At 40.9% G+C, this 26,673-nt stretch overlaps 1 protein-coding gene across 1 annotated transcript; it reads right to left on the reverse strand.

Annotated features, from left to right (window-relative positions):
- Positions 1-8,617, reverse strand: LOC124268706 (piggyBac transposable element-derived protein 4-like). Its single transcript, XM_046703697.1, has 6 exons — positions 7,421-8,617; positions 3,283-3,426; positions 2,491-2,941; positions 1,806-2,291; positions 1,426-1,607; positions 1-1,145 (listed from the first exon to the last, which is right to left on the reverse strand). Exons 1-6 carry the CDS (start codon positions 7,539-7,541, stop codon positions 811-813), a joined length of 1,719 nt encoding a protein of 572 aa, XP_046559653.1. The 5' UTR covers positions 7,542-8,617; the 3' UTR covers positions 1-810.
- Positions 8,618-26,673: the final 18,056 nt, after the last annotated feature.

A 26,673-nucleotide genomic window follows, 5' to 3' on the forward strand; every position in this document is an offset into this window, starting at 1 on the left:
TCTCATTATATACATATTTATTTACATGAAAGACATTTGGTATAAATAGATATTATACAATAATTCGCCGTGATTTTGCTTCAATATTGCAAATACGGCGTAAGTCATATTCTCACAATCAGATAATATTAAGGATATTTACAGGCACTACATTTGTATACAATAATTCGCCGTGATTTTGCCTTAATATTGCAATTACGGCGTAAGTCGTACTCTCACAATCAAATAATATTGGCGATATTTACAGAAAAAATGTATATACAAAAATTCGCCGTGACTTTGCTTTAGTATTGCAATTACAGCGTAAGTCATACTCTCACACTCAAATCACATCAAGAATATTTACAATCAATAAATTTATATACAATAATTCGCCGTGACTTTGCTTTAGTATTGCAATTACGGCGTAAGTCATACTCTCACACTCAAATCACATCAAGAATATTTACAATCAATATATTTATATACAATAATTCGCCGCGACTTTGCTTTAGTATTGCAATTACGGCGTAAGTCATACTCTCACACTCAAATCACATCAAGAATATTTACAATCGATATATTTATATACAATAATTCGCCGTGACTTTGCTTTAGTATTGCAATTACGGCGTAAGTCATACTCTCACACTCAAATCACATCAAGAATATTTACAATCAATATATTTATATACAATAATTCGCCGTGACTTTGCTTTAGTATTGCAATTACGGCGTAAGTCATACTCTCACAAAATTTATGTACAGTGGACTTAAGCACACAGATGGGGAAACTGCCTGAAGGGATGATATGCCAGTACATACAGCCGTTCACTCTTCAATGTGAGCGGCTGTGTGATACTGGCTGAAACAGCGGGCACAGAGGCCTACAGTGCAGTCAGGACACCAAGTCCTGACCTTCCCTGCAGAGCCATCTGTGGTCCTCTGTCGTTTTCTACAGAGGACACACTGTTTCCTCTTCCTTCCAGGCAGCACTTCGATGAAGTGGCGTCCGGTCAGTCGTCGGGAAGGAGGCTGGGTCCTTGGTCTGCCAGTCCTCCTAGTCACATGAGTGTTCCCGACGAGTGAGTGGAGAAGGGACATGTGGAAGTCCAGACGGGGGGTCGTCCTACCATGGGTGTTCATGAAGGTCTGATAGGCATTAACTGTAACGTAAAGATAAGAAACATTGAAGAATTATAGTGAATAATCACTGGAAAAGCTCATTCTTGATGAATCACTATAATCAAAATATATCGGAAGTGGTACCAATTAATATTCAATAACTCTATTTTTTTTAAATTGTGTCATCAGCAAGTACACTTTGAGAGCAATAGCAATAATTATATGAACAGATCCATTATTACCTTATTGATGATAAGCAGACACTACAGTATAATACCAATGAGTGATGATTATGAGTTCTATGGGAAAAAATTTTCTTACCTGAAGCTGTGAGAAGAAAGTTGATTAAAATTTTCTTCCACAGCTTCACGGAGCGGACTTGGGGATCATATACAGCAATGAGTTGATCCCCAAGGTCAACTCCCCCCATCAAGGTGTTGTATAGTCTTACGACTGAGGGGAGAGTGACAGACCGGCCCCGTGAGTTAAGCCCATCTTCCATTCTGTAAAGAAAACATTACATGTTAAGAATTCAAGAATCATGTCAGTAAATTCAAAACATCTTCACAATAAAATTGAGGTATTTCACACTCATAAAACTGTATCATGATATTATGTGCTTGAAAGATAACCACAAGTAATAGAAATCATACTGACTAAACTGCCAAACAGGATATTGAAAAGTTTAAAATACTATATACCTTGGACTACCCATGGTAGATAAAATTGTGAAGACCCTCCTGTCTGAAAAGAGCACTGCCAGCAGTGGACCCTGTCTTCTCACAATTGTCGAGCCCCTGGGTGGTCTTTTCCCAACAAAGGAGCTCGGCATTCCCTTCCTCCGGACGGCGACAACTCCTGTGCAGAACGTCTCCCTGTCGAAGAGATCATGGCAGAGAGACGGACTGCTGAAGAAGTTGTCACAGATGATGTGGTGTCCCTTGTCGAGATGCGGTTCCATCAAGTCCATGACCACACTGTGCCCAAGGCCTGCCCTGGGTGGTGGTCCTCCAAGGTTCCTGCCCTTGTAGATCCGGACTTGATGGGTGTATCCAGTACCCGCCTCGGCAAGGATCCACAACTTCACTCCCCATCTGTGTGCTTTCTTGTTGGGCATGTATTGAACAAGATGATGTCGTCCCTTAAAGCCAACCATCCTTTCATCCACGCAAACACTCTGGGCCAGCCTGAATAATGTGAAAGATCTTGATGCAAACATTTCAATATTTATGCAATATAAGGTTCATGTCATCATTAAATTTCATTTACCGGTAGTCATTTACTTAGATGGGCTTTCATGGATATATTGACTATGTCTAGACACCATGTCATACATTTCATCCTAAAAATTGTTAAATTTAAACTGGAAAATTTAAAATAGCTTACCGGTGAGTGTTTGCGAAGGATCCATTCACAAGATCAAGGACCGGCCTGATCTTGTGGAGGGGGTCATGACCTGGCTGCCCTCGGGGCACTGCAGCAGAATTGTCATTGCAGTGGAGGAACCGCATGATGATTTGGAAGCGGTTCCTCGACATGGTTGCCCCGAAGGAAGGTGTTGATGCCAGCCAGTTCTTGTCCCCCTCATTCCAGTAGGATGAAATGGTTGGCTTCCTGACGACACCCATGCCCAACAAGAGTCCAAGAAATGCCCGCATTTCTTCCCGGTCAACGGGTCTCCAAGCCCGAGCCCTGCTCTGCGGCGATAGAGTGCGGCCCTGCAGGTACTGCTCTGCATACCTGTTTGTCTCCCTGACCAGCAGGTCGAACAAATCAACACCTCCATCCCCTCCTCCCAGTTGTTGATCAAAATATTTGATAGGAGGGGCATCTTCACCTGAAAATTATATCATTATTTGTATCTAAACCTTTATCATTATTACAAACCATTATTGATCATATCTTCGCATTTTGTCTACAATCAAAATCTTTCATAAACATTCATACATACCTATATCTTTGATAGATACCAGCATAATGTCAATAGTATTCAATTGATATCCACATTTATACCTGAACATGTGTAACTTTGCCACATACCAAATTGAAGGATATAACAATTAAGTTATTTCTTATGAATTGTATTGCCTATGTTCATTAATGAATACATTCATTTTATGATAAATCATGTATGTTAGTATGTCATTTATTTGTTTAATGTACTGTTGACATGACTACCTGGAGGGTTGACAGGGCCGCAGTCCCCGGCAAAGTCAATGTCATTGCCGAGGTCAAAGCTGTCTGTGTCCAGCACAGGCAGCCAGGGGCCACGAACCATTGGTTGGGCCCCTCTTTCTTCTTCATCTTCTTGAAGTTCTTCATCTGAAAGTTGTGATAATTTTTTGCATCAGTGGGGTACTAAAAAAATGTAATATGTACCAGTGTTCTCAATTAAATATTAAAGGAAAGATTTATTTTCATTTAGAGAGTGTTTTCATGCAAGTAACACAGGAAAATATATTAATGGGCTTATGACACATGCTCATATAAAGCATTTCCCAGATTGTTCACAATACTTTCTTAATGGGGCAGGTAATACACCCTATATATAATGTGACACCATTTTGATTTTTCAGATTAGATATCCTAATATCATTGGGAAAAATATTATCATTCTTTACTCTCCCTAGTCATTCCTCGTTGAAAAAATAATTTGACTGTACTGAATACTGCAGCATTTATTTCTCAGTGCTTCATACAGTGAGAATTAAAGCTCAACAAGTGTTGGATGATGGATTTTCATATTGTTAGAGGGGAGATAATGCAATTCTTTGTGTACTGTATTACCTCCCTTAGATATACAAATTATATTGGCAGATTATCTGAAAGATGTATAATGATGCTACTGTATTGCACCAGTGTGGTTTCTAATGATTTTCTAATATGATGTTGTGATGGTCATGGTGGAGAATTAGCTCAGCAAAGAGTCTGAATTCACCAGAAGTATATTGTCTTAAATATTTACAAAAAAATAAAAAGGGTATGACCACATAGTTATTAAACCCCTCTGGGCTGTGGCCTACAGCTATTCTGTTTTAGGTAGTTTCAGGGTTCCCACAGGCATGGCAGGTAAAAATTCCCTGACTTTACCCTGACAAGTATAGATTTTCCCTGACCATGTAAGTGTAAAAACTGGCCTCCTCCCTCCCTTTCAGTCAGTCCTAACCACCGTGTTTGCGTGTTAAGATATTTCCTTCACACATATCATAAATACACATAGTATTTGTTAATTTATTACATTAACCAAAACATTGATATTTGGGATGAAGAAATTTTTCCTTGACTCTCCTGCCATAATGTAAGATAATACTATTAGATACATTTGACTGTGACCATGAAATATATATTCTCACTTGATGTCAGTAATATATCATCTGAAAACTTTGTATTTTATATCAAGGGCATTTGACAAAGAGCATAAATGTGAAACTAATGATTTAATTGAATTTTTTCATTCAAAGTCAGGAACACATTTCTTCATTATCACAAAATGTTGTAATTATCAAAGGCGTATTTGGAAAGAATAAACATGCAAGATGTCACTTTACATTCAGTACAACCATGACAACTAGAGTATGAACACCATTCAACCACTTTCAACTTTGTGAATAAACAGCAAATGTCTGAACATAGGGCACATTATAAACCAGGGATAGAAATACGTTTTTTTCTAAGTGTGCCTTATGGCACCAGACAAATATTTTAGGTGTGCCTTTCAGAAATCAAGTATGCCCACATGTTTTTAGAATACATGACAATGATGATGATCATTTGAAATTTATTGTTAAATAAAGATATGGGTTTATTGGCATTCAAATATGTATGGTATTATTCAGTTTGGAAAAAATAATTGTTTGGGGGATTAAATGACTAAATGTGAGTTATGTCTCTAAAACATTAGGCGTGTCAAAAGGGCACCAAGAGCATTTTTCAGCCGTGCCATTTCAATATTTACTGTGCCATGGCACACTAATATATGGGGTATTTTTAACCCTGTAAACCTAGACTGTACTTTAACAAAGAAACTTATATGGGTATTTTTGACCAAAATGGGCTTTCACAATTTGCAAGAAACCACCATAGCCATCATACTATTTATAATATTTTGGAAAAGTATACAAATGAATGGAAAATTATGAGTTAACATAGTTATCTTTAGACAAGGTGGACCTATAAAGAAAAATGTTTTGAATGGCAAACAATTATCTATTGTTAATCACTATGCCTATCTCGGACTAGTGTTTTTCCATGCTAAACAAGAGTCATCAAAAGATGACAAATCCCCCAGCCACTACAAATATGAAACAGCAAATCATCTGACAGTTACTTAAAGTTGAACTTCATTTTTTTAGACAAAGTCTAAAACGTTTCCATGGCAACCAAGAAAAATAAAAATGACAACAATCTGTAAATATTCAAAGGCACCACTTTATTTTCTGTTTGATATATCTGCAAAGTTTTGTTGAAAATATTGAACCGTTTTCGAGTTATGCTCCGGAAACAATATGATTACGGACGGACGGACAGACAGACAAGACGTTGACTATATCCCCCCGCATTACATCGGAAATCACATGCTAAGAAGGCTCTTGTCAAATTTATGTCAGTTTCGAAGAATTTTTTTTTATATTAACCCAGAAAATATGTTTCATACTGTTTAATTCAGAAATTGAACCAATTCTGCTTCATAGAAATATCAAAATTCCCTGAATTTTCCCTGACTTTCAGAGAAATGCCAGATTTCCCTGACTTTTCCCTGACCTGTGGGAGCCCTGAGTTTATACCCCACTTTATAACACTTTCATTTTCTAAGTATTCATTTTAAATGATTAATGAAACGATAAAAAAATTATGTTTGGTTCATTATACTTTATTGGTTGTGCCCTACAATAACATAAATTACTAGGCAGAGTGGAGTAATTAATCCTGCTAACCCTACTTGATCTGTTTACTCTGTGAAGTAACTCAAGGCATTATCTTGCACAGTAAACAGTGTAAACATAGGTTTTTGAATATCAAGCAATGTTCGCTTCATATATTATGTACATAAAGCTATTCCATATCTCTGTGTAGGAAGTATGTATCAAAATTGTGAATGTGCTCCCATAACTTCGCAGTAGAAAATGGCAAATACCAAAACATAACTTTTGTTAATTGAAAAGATGATATTTAAGATGAATTGCATTTCATGTTATATTGTCCATCATATCATAGATATAGATACTGTTTTTATTATTTAACAATATAATTACAAATGTCCATCAGTAACTTTTGTATTAACAATGTTAGAGTAGTTAGGTAAATATTTATATGAGGCTAGTATATTCAGAGATGAGTTAATTAGTACACATTAATTGTACAGGTATCTTCCCATAATAAAGACCTCCCAACAGACAGACCTCTTAAAACAACACATTTTATGGTTGGTTGCATAAGGCTTAATGAAGCTTAACCCTTGTTAATAATGGTATGTGCCCAGATAAAAGAACAACATTAGGTATTAACTATAGTTTCATCAATTCAAGTAATTAATTATGATTTTTAAATTCAGACATATTGCATCAACACATCCACATCTATTTGCCAGATCACATCTACTTGTGAATATTATCAAATACAATAATTTATATACATGTACCTACCAAACATATGAGACCAAGCACCATATTATTATTCACCACTAAACTCTAGCGTTGCCAAATTTATCAAAACTGGACTTTACTCAATTTTGTAATATGTGTCAATAATAATATGCTGTATGTTCTCTGTGTCACAAAATGCTTGTACTAATAATTAAGAAGGCCCTTTTTGTATAATTGTACTCACTGACATAAAACATATTTTCTTCTATGTCAAAAGTACATGATTACATTCAAAGACAATATTGATATGAAAAATTCACATGTTATTTTTATTACATTGAGTACTTATGTTGACACTATTTCAGAATACACATTCTCTTTTTTTACTGTGTGAATAGTGCTACAATTCCTACGATTTATTAAAAATAAGTGTTGCCCACATATGGACATGTTGAAATTTTCAATTTGCATAATATTTGTACTTCAGTCAAATGAGGATTTATTTATTTCAAATAAAACTCATATAGGAATGTATTGTTTCTGCGGTATCAATAATTGCATGGTAAATGTCTAACATTTGAAAAGTCAAAATTGCACCAATATGTTAAAATTACTAAACTTGCAAATCAGTCATAATTCATATATTCCCGCCATGTACATTGTCACTGACAATAGCCATACACGATACTCAGTTTAGTCTATTTGACTTGAAAATGACAGATAATTTTACTTACCGCTCATTTCTCCTGATTGGGAGTCAGACTCTGAGTCGGAATCGAGAGAATCGACGGATATGTCCGACTCAAAGTCCGACTCCCCCAAATCGTAGTCATCACCCACTCCCACTGCCGTCATGTTCCAACGATGATATGTTGTCGTCTGTCACATGGGGCTATATTTACACTCATGAATATTCATACTCTTGGCGGGAGGCAACCTTTTTATATATTTCCGTGAGCATCCCTTGTGCTGATTTCTCAAACAAAACAAGGATGAACTATTGTAGCGCCATTAGTATCTTTAATCACATTTCATTCATCTACGTATCAACGTTAGCGATTGAAACGTAGAACTTTATTGTTTTGACTCGGGCAGCGGTAACCTCTGTGACGCGGCATGTCAAAGGTCGCGTGTCACGGTATTTTGTTCCAGACGAACAATCGCAAATTAACCGCGCCCACCTCGCCAATATTATGGAAGCGGTGCGCGGTGGAAATTTAGAAAGTGTCAATAGAAACAGATACACACATATTCTTCAAAATAAGAAATAGGAATCTAAATAATAACAGGGTATCCAACAAATGCATACAGCCAGTATGAGTGTATTTTTTACGCACTGAAACAGAAACAACAACAATTAGATGACAAGCTTTATGATAGTCAGCGAATGAGCAACCGTGCTACAACTTATGATGTATATCATTACAAAACAAAACGTATTCATTCCGTGGTAAATCACACTTACACGAAGTTCGTGTTGAAATGAGAAATAACCTATTAATTCAGGATAATCAAAACAGCGATTAGTACGTATTAAATATAAGCTTTTGGTGTTGTTACCAATGTGTACTTTTCAACGTCTATTCAGAAAGTTAAACATCTATAATATTCTAAAAACAATTACTAACACGCGGTCGTTCCGAAGAAATAAACAACACAGTCCCCACTAGGAGATATCACAGGCTATCTTGCCTGCATTTCTTTTGTCATCTGAGAACCGTAGGTGCCGCTATTTCTTCTCGTGGAAAGTACTGTCAGCGACCTTCAACTTCGGTCGCCATTTTGTGTCAACTTCCGGCGAATGAGTTTCGGTACCCTTTCTGTATTTTTCCTAAATATGAGGTATGAGGGGACATAATGGAATATCTGAGTATACACACCATTATGAAAAGTGGCAGTGTTCCACAAGTAAAGTTCTTAACATGATGTCAATGGGTATGTATTACTGTCTGTATGATTTCAAATATACGTTGAGGCGCGAAGTGAAAAACGATGCATATGGCAACCAAGTCGGTTCGCGATAACTTAATAGATGAATGGATTAGTCTAATAGTCCAATTATCTAAACCGGATCGATGGACTCATTTACAGTCCTGATCAAGTTAGATTTAGGACAATGCTTCACTTGGAATCTAGACCAGATCGGTGGACTCAGTTACAGTCCTGAAAAGTCAGATTATGGAATCCTATTTCTATGAATGTTTGTTTTACACTCGGCAGAACTGGATCTGGTTTAGGCTGACTGAATTGCCCACCTAAACATTGTCAACTGCACTGATCCTGAGCTTGTAGGATCTGACAGCTTGAAGACCTCATACGTCGGGACTTGTTCTGTAAGGAGACACATTGACTGGATACAACACCTATATGGAATTCTCATTGTTGCCATTTTTAGACTTCATCTCTGTATGGATGATATATCGCTGTATGGGGCTGTTACCGCCATTCACTGGTCGCCATTGCATGGTGCAGTGTTTGCTTTTGGTTGCATGCAACACAACAGAGAGAACTACAGGGTGACAGGGAAGTTCAATGCCTATAAACATTGCTACTCTGTTGTCGTTGCCCCCGGTGAGATGACCCGACACTTGTAGCTTACTGAAGTCCTGACCAGCAATTCCAGTGATGATGAGACTGCCCTGTGGTGTGATGAGATGTCGACCTCCATTGCTGATTGGCTGTTGCACATAATCCGGCTTCTTGTAGAAGACCCATAACCTGGATGTTATGATCTCAGGTGACACCACACCACTGCAGGGTGGCACTGGTACTCAGGATGTCAGTGATATACTGTTGTGGCTGCACTCTGTGTCTTGATGATGACTCTTCTGAGGCATTACCATGGGTGTTGGTGGCAATACATCGGTAGAGATCAGAGACTCATTACTTGGTCGTAGTGATGATGACTCTTCTGAGGCATTACCATGGGTGTTGGTGGCAATACATCGGTAGAGATCAGAGACTCATTACTTGGTCGTAGCCATAAACAGCAAGCCATTGTCCATTGATGCCAACACCTGCCCTGCTAAACACTGAAACACTCCACTGTCCAGTAGGTTGATTCCATTAATTATCAGTGCCATTACCAAAGTCTCTGTATCTTGGATTGCCAAGCAGTTTGATCCGCCAGTGTTGTACTATGTGAAACTACTCACAGACAAGTTTCACTGTCTCACTGAAGTCCTTGTCCCGGTAGTACAGGATGTTGTGGGCAGTGGTCAGGTGGTGAGGGGACACTCGCTGATGGTGACCTTCACCCTCTTGGTAACACTGGGAGACTGGAGGACAACCAGCTATAGACCTCTCACCATGCATTCCTGTGTCAGTATTCTTGGGTGACTTTATTGTCAGAACTCACTTGAATGGACTAAACAGGTATCTCCTTCACATACTATCTTCAATAGAATTGACTGGACAATCTCTGCGAAAATGGCCTGTTTTCCGCACTTGAAGCACTCCCGATCTCGTTGGTGATGATGAGGGGCTTCTAAACCCACGACTCAAGATGACTGTCAACTTCCTCGTATGTCATGCTGACATCTCCTCAACCCGAAGCTTCCAGGTGGGTCAAACGTTCCACCACATTGTACCTTTACGGGTTGTGATGGAGTTTGCCGCTTATCCTGAGAAGGAGGTGATTCGACTGAGAAGTCATTTGCGAAACCAAGTATTCATCTTCCTCGAATCATTGGCCAAGTTTGATTGCTTCACATCTCGGCTAATGACTGGTCTACCATATACTGCCTGGGTGTTCTGGAAGTATTTCTGTACAGCATCCATGGCTGATTCCAGGTTCTCAATCCCAGGTTTGAAACATAGTGGGCAGCTTCTTTATTAGCACATCCTTGGCAGAATCTCCGCGACCACTTGTTGTTCCACAAAGTCATCTGGTAAACCGAAAGGCAGCAATCGCGACTTGAGTACACACGCCCGCCCATTCTTCCAAGGACTCGTCCGAAAGTTCTGACGAAGGTTTGAAACTGCAGTTGGGCAGTCTCTGCATGGCACTGTTTCCCAAACCGCCTATCCAGTTTCTTTATCATTCCTTGGAAAGAGATGAACTCATCCCTCTCTATCAATAAGGCAAAGAAATCAGCTGCTTTACCGGTTAGGCAGTAACACAACTGATCTAACTTTTCTTCATCCTTCCATGATTGAGAGCGAGCAAAACGTTGAAATTTCATATAAAGGAGGACCATCTTGTACTACCGCCATATAACATCCGCGGTAGTGAAGCTGTTGGTTTATCCCCATTTGCTCGATGTTTCCTCCCAATATGTTTAGGCTGAACTTCATCTAAGTCGCTATCCCAAGAGTAGCCTAACGGTTCTCTCCAGGCGGCTTTGATGACGATGAGGAGCTCTTTGGATCCTGTCTACCCTCTCGTTACGTAGAGGTTTACACATCCTCTGCCTATCTCTGGGGCAGGTGCGGAGACCATCAGCAAAATATCCAGGATGATCTCGAGTGGCTGGAGTTCCCCGCAACTGATTGGGTTTATGGGCCACAGGATGTGTAGCATCCACCCGCATCGATTAGGACCTTCTATGGAATAATACTCCCTTGGCTCATGGTCGATATAGTCTCCATATATGTGAGACCTTTTGGGAGCCAGGAACGTTGATGGCTACCATAAGAATGGTCATGTGTGTCTCCATATACAGGATAATCCCTTAAGGAATGGTTAATCCTAGGGTACCCATCTGTATATCTTGACAAACCATCTTCTGTCCCAGATTCCAGATACATTTCCTCTCTAGGCCCAGCAGGGGTACTGGAAGTAGGAGGCCCAACGGGTCGCCCCCGTTCCGCTTTAAACAGATATTCATCTCCTTCTGATTCTCTATCGGAGATTTTCCCTGCTTCTCGATGCCCTCTCTCAGACTGTCATCTCGCACAGCTTGAGGATGATGGGACTTGGATCTAGCTGTCCCTTGGGTGGATGGGGTTTCACGGTGTTTTTCCCCTGGGCTGAGTTAAATAGGATTGGCTGAGGGGCCATTCTTTGGTTTGGCCTGTCCCTCCGTTCCTTATACCCAGGGTTAGAGCATGTCTCTGATGGACATTCCCATCAGCACCTTGGAGGACCCGAGGGTCGATCTCCTCAGTATTGGGCTTTGTCCTTGAACTCTGCCGTGACACGTCCATACCATGTACCACAGAATGAGGGTTAAGCATGGGTGCCTTGGCAAGACGGCCAGATACCGGATCTTTAGGGCCACTGGCTCCCAGATTGGCAAGAACATCAGTAAAAGCTTCCATTTCCCTGTTGAAATCATGAGAGGCCGCCTGCCACTGGTCATAGAGAGCACTATGACTCTGTGGAGTAAGTCCCTCTACTGGCCTGCAAGTTGGTTTCCGTGATATTCCAACTGTCTTAAGTTGGACTGAATAGCATCAGCGCCAGTACTGGTGACTGGTTTCTGAACCTTTGATCAGTATCGACAATCTACCTGGTGTACCTTCGGGTGACAGGGGTAAACTGTCCAAAACTGATTTAGATTTGATGTGGATGGTGCAGCTTGCCCTGAAGCCTGTTGCTCCACCATCCTCGGAGACCAAGAGCCTGCAGTTGAGATACCAGGATATTCCACAGCCGAAGGAGATGGCGCTTAAGAGCCTGCTCAGGGTTCCTGATAGAGGGAGATCACGGAAATCCTCCTCCGCCAGTACACCGAGGGTCTCTCTGAGTTCCACAATTTTCCGGCCAGTTTCATCCCTATTCCCGAATAAGCCTGAGTTCCTCCTCAGAGCACAGATTAACAAATACTGGTGGCATGATTGGATTATCTGAAATAATCCAACAACCATACTTAATATATGATAAGTTAGTACAAGTTATAAATAACCCCATTTTTGGAACGAATACAGTTGGGAAAGGAACATAAGTGTCCGAGCCTTCCCTGCAGTATTCTTGCTCTTGTACTACAACCTGAGGTAAGACCAAGCTGACCTATGGGTACTTATATGGTAGCTGTATAACCTTAAACTAACCTAGCTAAAGAGTTGCCGATATTATGGATAAGACAAACTCTATATATGTCAAAGGATAGAAGGTGGAGGTTACAGCCCATGTAACGAGTCTACACCTGAGCCAAAGAGACCATGGCGGCAGAGAAGACCCGAGACATACGATCAACCACAGCTACCACCGATAGAGAACTGATACCAACCCAAACAACACTGTGCTACACGTTGCTGACAGGGCGAGGCAATGGCAGCAGACTGCGATGCCCATTGTCCGAAGAAGGATAGAGCGCCAGTTGATCGTGAAGAATGCTCCACGTTGCCGAATATACTGACTGCGGACCAGTAGAATGTTGCCGTTCGTATGAAGGACAGAGCATTAAAGTGGACGGCATATTGTCAGCAACCGGACTTACAGGCTTCACAAACCAGAACCAAGTGAACGATATCGTTCCCCGGAGGACAAACAACTCAGCCGCTAAGCGTAAGCTACCCTTGCCTAACACTACCAGACTTACAGATGCACACACACAACATTGCAGGCAAGATAACAGAACTGTACCAGCAGTAAACTATGGCAAATGGTATACCTAAGAATAATCTGTACGGTCAGCGGGCGTCCAATACTGAAATGCAACCTGGCCACATTAGGGTGAAACACTTGCACAATCTAACGTTTGACCTAAGCTAATATAACACAATCATATTTCATGCATGGCATAAACATGATTATAAAAATGACAAATAAATAAACACTAACACATTGAACAAGCTACCACACTTACCAAATGGACATAAATAATAAACAAATAATATACACACCAGGCCTAGGTGACAGTTAACCGCTGTCAGTCAGTCTTGACAAGAGTGAGTGAGTGCAGAAGTGTCAACCTAAAACCTTGTATAATAATAAAAAACCTAATACACATAACTTATAACCCCAGACTTAGGTGACAGTTGACCGCTGTCAGTCATCAGAATAACTGAGTGCAGAAGTGTCAACCTAAAGCCTTGTATTAAACAATAATGCACAGTGAATACATACCTGCTAACCCATTCATCAATGAAAAGACCTGCAGAATATTTACCCACTTTATAACGTGCATTAATGTAAATACATGTAATATATACAATAATAATATAAATGGATACATATTGGTAACACTACACATATATAAATATGTTGACAGAAATTTGATTAAATACAAACCACGCAAAGCCATGTGAACGTTGCTACAGCGTTGCCATGTATCCAGCGACAGTGATTGACAGCTAGGTACATCGCAACACTGCAATCAACACCATGAAATTTACACGTAATACGCCGGGTGCGAGGCATGCAGCTTCCAGCGGTTGACATGAACAAGCACATGGATAGTGGATACATCAACACCCTTTGGTATTACTATGTTTTTTACATTGCGATGAATTTGTTTACGGCCGAAAAGTGATAAATATAAAACTAAAGAGCATTGGGGGTTTTACTCTATTAGCCATTGAAAAAGCTTAAAACGCTCCATACAGCGAGTTTTGCTCTATATAAGGACATCACGTGACCCATTCATCAGTCCTTTCCCATTGTCGTGCGACATATTTTTCTTGTCACAAATTTCACAAAGGCTTAATCCTGTTCACAGCGCCATTGTTGTGAAAGCCTAGTGATAGGGAAAGGCGCTTACCTTGCTTAGTAAGCGTAGATGATGGGGAGATCAAGCGTTCTGAATGTATACAGCAGTTTGCGTCCGTTCTGGTCAGTGTCTGGTCTCGATCTGCTAATTGTCACCTGTCAGATTTGGCGGGTAAGTTGATCACGTGCCTCGATCACACCCGGAAACATACGAGCAGCATCAGATGGCCAATCCAATGTTACCCGATGTACGAGTGTGGAAGCACTGATCACTACAATAGCATGAAAACATTGAGGAGAAACATTACGCACATTACACCATCGATATACAAGGTATTTGTTGGTTCCAGAAGCTTATTCTTATATAGAACTGTAGACATTTGATCCTTTTCCAACTTTTAAGCAATAATTTCTGTCATATCTGTAACTGTGAATTACAATGTTTTTTTCCAATCAGATAGTGCAGTGTGCTCCAAATCTTAAAATATTCCAATGGCGTCAAGTTTGATCGTTAGTGAGACAAGGTGATTTTGACTACCTCCATATACAATTTGTATGTATGGTACAGTTATAAAAATAACGCACAATTGTTGGAAATTTACTATACTTTTAAATGTTGCATTGTTTTGGACTTGGGGTTGTGTTTATTTCTAATAATTTAACTTCTTTTACCATGTTGTTACAAAAGGACATATATGTCCCTCTGGCACACCAACTGCGTTTTGTGTAGGGACATATATGTCCAAATGGCAGCCAGGGGGTTAAACCCAAATTCACCTCACGGTTTCACCCCGCCGCGACAGATAACAACTTTTGCGTTTTCAATGATGATAGTTTCTTAAAGAACTTTTTTGGTGGAGTCCGGAACATTTTCAAATATCAGAAAGCTGTTGGGTATTAGTAAATGATAAACATGTGTACTATTTATATTTATGTGGCAATTTTGTACAATGATAAAATTTGCAATTCATCAGTCCGTTTCTGACGGTAGCCCTCGTACGATTTGGCAGCAGCGCATGCACACATGGATACATATCCCCATTCACCATACAGTGAATGACATACAGCTGGTCCCATAGGGCTGGTGCAACATAGAACGTTCCATCCATATACCACTTGTTGGCACTGTGGAGCATGTTTCACATGTCCTCTGAAGCAAAAGCCAGTATCTTGTCGTCGTCACCATCATCAATGCACAAGAATTGCTGTCCATCTTTTGTCTGAGTCCATGGTCCTTCGAGGTGAACATCAGCTAGAGACTTGGGTAGATTTGGTAGAACTTTGCTTCTGTGCCGGTAGAGGGAGGACTTTACACTCGAGAACGATGGTACAGACGCTGGGTCAGCAACATCAGACAACTCTTCATCGTACAGCTGCCGAATGGATGTGACGTCCTTCTGTACACGGTGACGCAAGGTGTCGAATCTTAACTTCAGCCTCCGTGGTGTAGTGTGTAAGGAGCGTCGAATCTCATCTGGTCGACCGCGATTCCACTGGGACATGGTTGTGCGGTGTTGTTGATTACATGAAGTCTCCCGTTGTAGAACAGCGGCCTTTGCATTCAGAATGTACACACTTCCAATGTGTTGTGTTCTGTTGTCTAACGTTGAGGCGATATCGGTAACCAGCAAAGAAAACTTGCCGTCCTCCTGCTTGAGAAGTGATGAATTGAACGCGTTGAACATTTGCCATTGTGTGATGGATACAGTTGGTTCCCCTTCTAATTTATTAGGAGTTTAATTAACTGAGAAGATGAGATCTTCTCAACAATTTAGTCCTTACCATGTTTTTCGACATAATCTGACAAAGACAGACAAAGCCAGTAACAACATAGTTAAAACAAGCCTACCCAACTTGATCAAATAGGATTACGTTAATCCTGCTTTGGAGGTTACAATATAAGCATGCTAACTGCTTCCCAAAACAAAATAAAACAATATCATTGTACTTGTCTTGTAGTCTGTATTGGATGAGAAGACTCAAAACATACTATACACAGAAGTAGATGCACAGATATATACTAATATAATCCCCCTAATTATCCCTTACTCCAAACGAAGCACCCCTTCTTCATTGATACTCGGGATGTTCCATTATTCTACAGGGCAAAAATTCTTTTCCCACGCTGCCTACAATGTTTTTGTTGGCAGTTTGGGATGTAGGCAGTTTGGAACTGTAGGCAGTATGGGACCTAACCGCCCGATCCCGTTAGTGGCCTTTTATGACATGCATGGGTTACCGAAGATCAATTCTAACCCGGATCTTCACGGGTCGACTTCTTTAGAACATAGTTCATAAGAAATACTGAATATCAAACACATTATTTATTTATTTATCAATTTATTTCCAGCAAATTGATGACTAAGTTCACAAAACTTTACACCAAGAAACAAAATACTTGCTAAGTATGCAACACAAATCTAACCTTTCAAAGTATACAAATATTCAAATTCCATATTTTCTAAATTACCAAATAATTAATACAAACATTTTCTCTTTTAACTCGTTTGGACATAGAAATATGTTAAAGTAAAGAAACAAACTGCCATCTGTGTTCTGCCATAACAATGAGTGAGTGAGTGAGTATGGTTTTACGCTGCTTTTAGCAATATTTCAGCAATATCACGGCGGGGGACACCAGAAATGGGCTTCACACATTGTACCCATGTGGGGATTTGAACCCGGGTCTTCGGCGTGACGAGCGGACGCTTTAACCACTAGGCTACCCCACCGCCCGCCATAACAATGAACTGTGTCCTGGTCTAAACATGGAGGCCTTCTACCCAACTGTCAACATGTGCTGCTAATCATGTGATCAGATGCCAAGATGTAGATTTTATTCAAATTAAAAAAGTTCAGGCAGCAACCTGGGTTTGAACTCTCAACCTCTACATTGGTGAAACCAGTATAGCGGCCCGATGAAGAATCCCTGATACCAAAGGCATTTGCGCGGGTGATAACAATTGTAAAATATTATTTTTTACTCTTTCTTTAATTGAATTAAGATGCAAACTGAGAGTTCTGCACGTACACTAATATAAGTCAGAAAATATGTAAATATTTCTTCACGATAACAGCAACATTCGAATTGTGTAAACATCAGTAACAAACAGTCCACCCAGTTCTTATATCTTTTGATCAGACGAAGCAGTTTTGTGGAACACATCAATAGAGGTATTCTAGTTTACAATAACATTGTCCCTCTGTAAGATACGTCCGACAAAACAGGTTCAGATACCACTCCGCCACGAACTTGGCACTGTGATCCTTTGGGGTAAATCCACTACAGAGTGAATGCGGTTCCAAAATGCACAGGTAATTTTGACAAATTTCATGTGACTGGATAGATGATATGGTTTTCACTTTTTCGAAAATCTCTTAATGAGAAAAATCAGTACCAGATTTGAAGCTGAGACTGCCAAAAACGTTTGGAAGAAGGTTGATGTCAAGACGCTTCTGAGAGAAAATCCCGAGGACCTGTTTTGCCGTCCGCTTCGTTCACTGGCTTGTGTGACGTAGCTCGTGGTCACTGTCAACGCGTCAATCAAATCCCTCTGTTCGCTCGTCATCTCCTCTTCAATAAGCTCAAAGTAAAGTCGAACAAACTGCTTGGAATATTCTAGACAGTCAGACGCTAAGAGAAGGTACGTTTTCTCCGCCAGTGTCGCCATTATGACGTCAAGTGAACGTCTTGGAATCGTCAGCGTGCCGATATATAGGCACGTGTCATACTGTGGGGCGCTCAGAACGAGGCTGTCAACTTGGACATAGAAGCGATCTGATTGGTCGTTGTAAACCACGTGGTATCTCCTGATACCGCAGCTCGGTTGGATAAATTCTTTTATATCTACATGTGTGACAAAACGTTTAGAGACGAGGGATTCAACATTTTTCAAATATTGGTCAGTGATGGCCCAAACTGCAGCATGGGTGTTATGAATAACCAGAAAGTACACCCACTCCTGGTCAGGTTCGTCCTCGAGGTCTGGGTGGTCAAACACACTATGTCGACCCTGTAATATGTCCCAAGTAATCTTCATGATACTTCGATCAAAGTTGCTATGGATTTGGTCACCTTGTCGTAACCCAAGCTTCTCCTCAAGTTGTTTTTTGCGAAGGTTTTGTTTTCCTGCCATGGTGTATGCCTAACCGCAGTCGGCTTCTCTCGGCTGTTTCCGTGATTTCAAAAACTACTACCATGGAACCTGTAGACGAGTCAACTAAAACCGTGTGTGTACGCCTTGACACGGACCCACTGACGTGCAACCCTTCAGGTAACTGGCTTATGAATCACGGATCTGTAATACAAAACCAAGTATTTCAATCGTTATCAGTGCAGGCCGCTTGTAAAGGAAGTGTCCTTGCAGATATACTCAACCAAGAAAATTAAGGAACATGAATATCTTCAGTGAATTAGACCGAGCATACTATTTCATATTCCACACGCAAAAAAGCTATGATCCCGATTTTTTGTTTGTTCAGTTCATAACCCACACTACTAATTGAGAAGAAAAGGTTCAATATGTAAAATGCATGTACAATGTATATTAAGGAGAGTTGAACCGATCTCACTCTAATTCCACATGGCAATGAATTTCTTTCTTATGCTTTCTTCATACAAAACTTCCATTAAGGGAATCGTGACCAAAATAGAATTCGGTTGACAGATAACACAGGTTCTAAAACACTGGAATTCAAACTAAATGAGTTGCATGTACGTCTGTTGTGCCCTTAAACGCACAATGGTCTTAAGTGCACAGAAATCATGAATATTCATGAGTGGGCGGAGCTTATGTCACTACGTCACATACTCGGCACAGTATCTTCCGCAGAACTAGTAGAGGGAGTTGACCTATGCTTCTTCGTCACATAAGCTCCGCCCACTCATGTTTATTTATGATTTCTGTGCACTTAAGACCATTGTGCGTTTAAGGGCACAACATACGTCCACATAAATGAGGTGTTATTGTTGTTTTACGGCGTATCTGAACCATATGGAAATACCCATAATATAACTGACCCACCAACCTGGCGTTGCCAGGGAAAAGGTCTCCGTGGAATTCCAAAACACGAGTTGCTCCAAATAAACCCAGACTACCACGGACTCATATCTGCGATCAATACTCGTATATCTAGCGACATGGGCAGGAATATGAATGTTGTCATGGTTACCATGTTTGTTTCCGTTCCCACCTCGTTACAAAACCACCCTCATTTAAACAGTGTTAATGTATGTAACGTTTCTCTGATACGAGTACACCAGGGGAAGGGCGAGGCGACCTGACTTGACAGGGTCACGGTGACCTATGTCTCGAGCTGTTAGGCCTAGTGTAATCTGCAGGTTTAAAAAACACATCTCACCTTATTGTCTCAAACTAGTTGTGCTTAAGAAGACATCGTGCACGTCCTTTGAATGTCGAATCATTCAATGACGACACTGAAGCAGTTGTAATTTATAGTCTCCTGTTATAGTGTTCAAAATCTAACACATCTCTACACATTATCTTTATTGGAAATCCCTAAACTATTAATACATGCCGGTATATTGGAAGTACCCCCACCAGTTGATAATCACCAGATTTCCAGGAAATCACTGAGGGTCTCCACTGATGGGGTCGGTATTGTGACATTTGTTTCAAAATTGTTTGACAACAAAAAGAGGACGTTTGTAAAATAATTATGATCACAATAATTGTTCCTTGATACCGCCGCCAAACAGGTGCCATACATGGTGATGTATGTGTTAATGATCAGAATAATTGTTTCTTGATTGTGTAATTAAATATGATCAGGAACAGGACTACTCCATAAAGCGCCTCATGAAAAAAAGCATCACGACACTTGAAACAGCTGTGGCAAGGACTACCTGACCGGGACCAGACGTAAGAAAACTACGGATTGCTGTTCCAGACAAATAGTAATTTCGTCCGCTTCTCTCGCTAAGCTGAGACATAAATATTGTCGTCACTGTCAATTTTTCAAGCAATTCCTTATGCTCTTTGTCCATAGTATTGCTAGACATTTCAAAGTATTTATACACAAACGTTTTACAATACTCTAAACAGTCTGACACCAACAGAAGATAGGTTTTATCGGCAAGGGACGCCATTAAAACATCCAAGGCTCGTTCCGAGATCGTCAAGGTTCCAACATACAAGCAGACGTCATACTTCGGTGATGTCAGAGTGAGATTGTCGGATCTGACAAAGTAGGAATCGGATTCGAGGCTGTAGACCACGTGATATCTTCGGACGAAGCAGTTCTCTTCCATGAAAGATGCCACATCACATGGCCAAACATCCCCGTTGGCGAGAATCTCCTGAACTCGATTCAACTCTCTGTCCTCGATGGCCCACAACGCTGAATGTTTGTTTTTGACGACGATGAAAAACAGCCAGTCTATATCATCCCCCTGTTGCAGCTGTGGGTGGTTGAAGATGTCATATTTGCCGTTCACGACCTCCCATGCAATGTCAAGTGTTTCCTTGTCAAATTTAGCTGTCATCTCACCAGCTACACCAAGTCCAAACTTGTCTTCGAACCGTTTCTGTCTACTTGCCATTTTCAAGACATGAAACTTATGTTTCTTGACAATAGATAGTGCATGTTCTGGAGTACCTACCGTGAGACTGTACCCACTCCCGATGTGCCACTGAATAATCAGATCAAGCAGCTCTCGTCCTCGCTGGTAGAGTCCATTATTAGGGGTGAAGGTGCACCGTCTTCTATAGACTAGCGCCTCGCAGCTTCGGGACTGGACTTACGCTTATAATCTCTGAATATATAAAAAATAATCCCATTTAAATTGAATAGGAGCCCCAGACAGATGAAGATCCTGAACCTGAGGAAATCTAGACTTGCTTTATTTAGAGATTTAGCATTGCAGGGAGGGCAAGGCAGTTGGGGCAATAATGCGGTTCAGGGACTGTGACAGACTACTTAGGAGTGTCAAGAAGACAACGTCTAATCTAATGTTATGAGGTTTGTATGCAGTCCAGTCTGATCACACAATCCTTCAATCTACAAGTCCAGTAGCGTCGCAGGAGCGAAGCGAGGCTCAGTTATTAACAGGATGAACCTCCGCCATTAGAAGATCTATTACGAAACACTCACAGTGCGTCCATTGTACGTGTTCTGGAGCTGTGTTAGACAGGCCGTTGATGAGTATCTGATACAATGCAGATAGATCGATGTACGATGCGCCGTTCATGTCAAATCTCGTGCTCAGCAAATACATAGAGTGAGTGAGTTAGTGTGGTTTTACGTCACCTTATGCAATAGCCCAGTAATATCACGACGAAGGACACGAGAAATGGGCATTACACAGTGAACTATTTTAGGAACCGAAGCAGGATCTTCGAGCGTCCGCTTTAACCACTGGGTTACCCCACCGCACAAAAATACACAGACGTGTCAACATTTTAACAAAACGAAAAATCATAATTATAAAACTTAAAGTTATACATATATACATTAGTTTATTCTACTTTTGGTTTGGAGACGAATACATGTACATTTATGTAGCTGTTGGACAATGTGTGGATGGGTTGAACAAAATCCTCTTTGTCAAAATGTTCCTGATAGAAGGATATTTCAGTTGGAAACTGTTTCTGTGTTGTGGGGGTTGGGTGGCGCATATCACGGTCACCCCTCCCCTACGGGTCAACATATAGACACCCATGTTCACACTCCACATCCGCCCCTTATCTGAAGTAGTGAGTGAGTGAGTGACTTTGGTTTAACGCCGTTTTAGCAATATTCCAGCAATATCACGGCGGGGGACACCAGAAATGGACTTTACACATTGTACCCATGTGGGAATCGAACCCGGGTCTGTGGCGTGACGAACGAACGCTTCAGACTGACTGACTGATTGAGTTTGGTTTCATGCTGCTTTTAGCAATATTCCAGCAACATCACGGCGGGGGACACCAGAAATGGGCTTCACACATTGTACAAAAGTGGGGATTCGAACCCGGGTCTTCGGCGTGACGAGCCAACGCTTTAACCACTAGGCTACCCCACCGCCCCCGAACGCTTCAGGACCCCTTATCTGACGTAAGATGTGGTAATCCACAAAGTAAAGAACCTTTTGTCATCCGTCTAAACATCAGACCAAATACAATTTTGGAAAGTTCATGTTATCTGATAAACAGAATAATCCCCATGTATATATAATACCCAATTTCCTTACTTTCGGAATATTGACTTTATCAGCTGAAACTGAAACCAGTAACACAGAGATTCATGCGGTGTTGTTCTCCAGACCTTACCCGGAAGTAAGCCAACGGGAATTGTTTACTGACTGATTGCCTGTGATAGTCCCTGGGAAATCATTGCATTTTGAATATGTAACTAGACACTTCCGAGTGATCGTGTTGGCGGGTATAATCCCCACTTGTGTTAATCTCATATGCAACAGACATTATTCATATAATCCTCATTTGTGTGAATATTATATACAGGATTCATATAATCACCCCTTGTGTTAATCCAATATGCATGCACCAGGGCGCTGACACAGTGAGTGAGTGAGTTTTAAGGGCTTTTAGCAATATTCCAGCAATATCAACGTGGGCAAGCACACACAAATGGGCTTCACATATTGTACCCATATGGGGAATCGAACTGGGTCTCAGGTGTGATGAGTGATCGCTATAACCACTAGGCTACCCAACCACCCGCTCTGACACAGACTGCTGCCTAAACTGTCTTAGTACTGATGTGTAGGCGTTGGGGTAGTCTAGTGGTTAAAGCGTTGGCTCGTCACGCCGAAGACCCGGGTTCGAATCCCCACATGGGTACATTGTGTGAAGCCCATTTCTGGTGTCCCTCGCCGTGATGTTGCTGGAATATTGCTAAAAGCGGCGTAAAACCAAACTCACTCACTCACTTAGTACTGATGTGTAGGCCAGTGATCTCAAGTGTCTTGACATCCTCTGACAACGCATGCTTTCTTTGTTCTTGCTGCACTCAGCAACATTCCAGCTATATGGCAGCGGTCAATAAATAATTAATTCTGGACCAGTCAATCCAGTGGTCAACAGCATGAGCATCAAAGTGAGGTGAGGTGAGGTGAAGTGAAATTGGGTTTAACGTCGTGCTTGAGAATATTTCGCTCATATGACGACGTGCATGGGTGTGTATGTGTATGTGCGGCTGCTTGTACTAGCCCAGATTTAAGCTGGTTTTATAGTGCTAGCCCACTGAGATACCATGCTGCAGTGAAGTATGAATACCCCACTCAGACACATTATATTGACTCCAAGCTGACCAGTCCTTGTTGTACCCATAAATGCTGAGCGCCAGGCAGGAACCAACAAGTACCATAATATAACGTCTTTTGGTATGACGCGGTCGGGATCGAACCCGCGACCTTCCGCTCTCCGGGCGGACGCTCTAACCACTACACCACGGAGGCGGTGGAGCATCAATGTATGCAATTGGGACACGGATGACCTGTCAACCAAGTGAGCGAGCATGACCACCGGATCCTGTGAGTCGCAAGCATGGGTTGCTGAAGACCAATTCTACACCTGGAACTCCATTGGTGAGAGAGACAGAAAACTTCACAAGGTAAAATGACACTGACAATGTCAAGGTTAACTAAAAGTAAGTCTCATGTTTCGGTGTTTTATTTATATATGTACAAAATACAGACAATCCCCAATCACATCTTACTCTGAACAAAAAGCGCACTTCATATTTTATCAATCACTTGATTTGACCACAATCAGTCAATAATTTCCATGCCTATGGTGTATATAGTAACAATAGGTTTGATGACATTAAATTAGCTAAATTAAACAATTCCAAAGTCATCCTGAGTTGAAAAAGAGATTTCATAACTGTTGAAGAACATAGGGCTTGACAACCGTTTTACTGGTCAAAACAGACATCACAACCATATAATAATGCTGAATTTGACAATGTGGACAGGAAAATGCATGATACCTATTCAAAATTTATGTTAATATAAATGCATCTAGGCATTAGTGAGTGAGTGAGTGAGAGTACATGCTGCTTATCGCCACATCCAGCAATATTCCAGCTAAATGGTTGATAATCCAGTCAAGACCAGACAATTCAGTGATTATTTTAAGCACCATCTGATGTTGGGGAATGACCCATAATCAGCTAAGTCTTCGATAATGAAACCCCATCTAACAGAGTATACGACGGGTAACAACTTTTTGTTTACTGCATGGAGCAACATTTTGGTGTACATCTTACACCATTATCAAGCCAAAGATGGCTACCAGCAGGTGATGAGTACTAGTGTTGGGAATTGGTTGAAATCTCACAATTCATGATTGCTTCATTACCAACGAACAGTCATCGAAAAAAATTGGTTAGCAAGATTTTTCCGATTTTCCAATCCAGGTTGTTATTGTAGATATGTATAACATGATGCAACTTGCTACTTTAAAGTGATGACTAATATATCATGAACATAAACTTCCTTGAGTCTTGGAGAAATATTCAGTCATGGCTTTTCAGTTAGTGAAGTGAGTTTTCTAAGAATTAAACACGTTTTCAGGCCCTGACAATTTCTAAGATATGTTCCATTGTCAAGTATTTCAAAGACTAAAAAAGTAGTTCAAAAATCGTTTATGTTCGATTATGAGAAAATGTGATTGATTACTTGGTCGTTTGGTCACTGCGACCAATCTTCGATTATTTCAATTAATCGGAACACCACTAATGAGTAGTATATACAGTAGTGTTGTTGTTGTTGTGTTAATGATCAGAATAATTGTTTCTTGATTGTGTAATTAAATATGATCAGGAACAGGACTACTCCATAAAGCGCCTCATGAAAAAGCATCACGACACTTGAAACAGCTGTGGCAAGGACTACCTGACCGGGACCAGACGTAAGAAAACTACGGATTGCTGTTCCAGACAAATAGTAATTTCGTCCGCTTCTCTTCTCGCTAAGCTGAGACATAAATATTGTCGTCACTGTCAATTTTTCAAGCAATTCCTTATGCTCTTTGTCCATAGTATTGCTAGACATTTCAAAGTATTTATACACAAACGTTTTACAATACTCTAAACAGTCTGACACCAACAGAAGATAGGTTTTATCGGCAAGGGACGCCATTAAAACATCCAAGGCTCGTTCCGAGATCGTCAAGGTTCCAACATACAAGCAGACGTCATACTTCGGTGATGTCAGAGTGAGTTTGTCGGATCTGACAAAGTAGGAATCAGATTCGAGGCTGTAGACCACGTGATATCTTCGGACGAAGCAGTTCTCTTCCATGAAAGATGCCACATCACATGGCCAAACATCCCCGTTGGCGAGAATCTCCTGAACTCGATTCAACTCTCTGTCCTCGATGGCCCACAACGCTGAATGTTTGTTTTTGACGACGATGAAAAACAGCCAGTCTATATCATCCCCCTGTTGCAGCTGTGGGTGGTTGAAGATGTCATATTTGCCGTTCACGACCTCCCATGCAATGTCAAGTGTTTCCTTGTCAAATTTAGCTGTCATCTCACCAGCTACACCAAGTCCAAACTTGTCTTCGAACCGTTTCTGTCTACTTGCCATTTTCAAGACATGAAACTTATGTTTCTTGACAATAGATAGTGCATGTACTGGAGTACCTACCGTGAGACTGTACCCACTCCCGATGTGCCACTGAATAATCAGATCAAGCAGCTCTCGTCCGCGCTGGTAGAGTCCATTATTAGGGGTGAAGTAGACTAAGGCTTAGTCTCTGAATATATATAATTTTGATAGTAACAAACAAGCCCATTTATATTGAAAAGGAGCCCTAGGGAGACCAGAGATTCAGACCTGAACCTGAGGAAATCTAGACTTGCTTTATTTAGGGCTTTAGCACAGCAGAGAGGGCTTGGCAGTAGGGGAAATAATGTGGTTCAGGGACTGTGAGACAGACTAGGGGTGAAGGTGCACCGTCTTCTATAGACTAGCGCATCGCAGCTTCGGGACTGGACTTACGCTTATAATCTCTGAATATATAAAAAATAATCCCATTTAAATTGAATAGGAGCCCCAGACAGATGAAGATCCTGAACCTGAGGAAATCTAGACTTGCTTTATTTAGAGATTTAGCATTGCAGGGAGGGCAAGGCAGTTGGGGCAATAATGCGGTTCAGGGACTGTGACAGACTACTTAGGAGTGTCAAGAAGACAACGTCTAATCTAATGTTATGAGGTTTGTATGCAGTCCAGTCTGATCACACAATCCTTCAATCTACAAGTCCAGTAGCGTCGCAGGAGCGAAGCGAGGCTCAGTTAGTAACAGGATGAACCTCCGCCATTATAAGATCTATTACGAAACACTCACAGTGCGTCCATTGTACGTGTTCTGGAGCTGTGTTAGACAGGCCGTTGATGAGTATCTGATACAATGCAGA

The sequence above is a fragment of the Haliotis rubra genome, unplaced genomic scaffold (assembly GCF_003918875.1).
Source record: "Haliotis rubra isolate DU_JTF1 unplaced genomic scaffold, ASM391887v1 Scf14, whole genome shotgun sequence".
NCBI lineage: Eukaryota > Metazoa > Mollusca > Gastropoda > Lepetellida > Haliotidae > Haliotis > Haliotis rubra.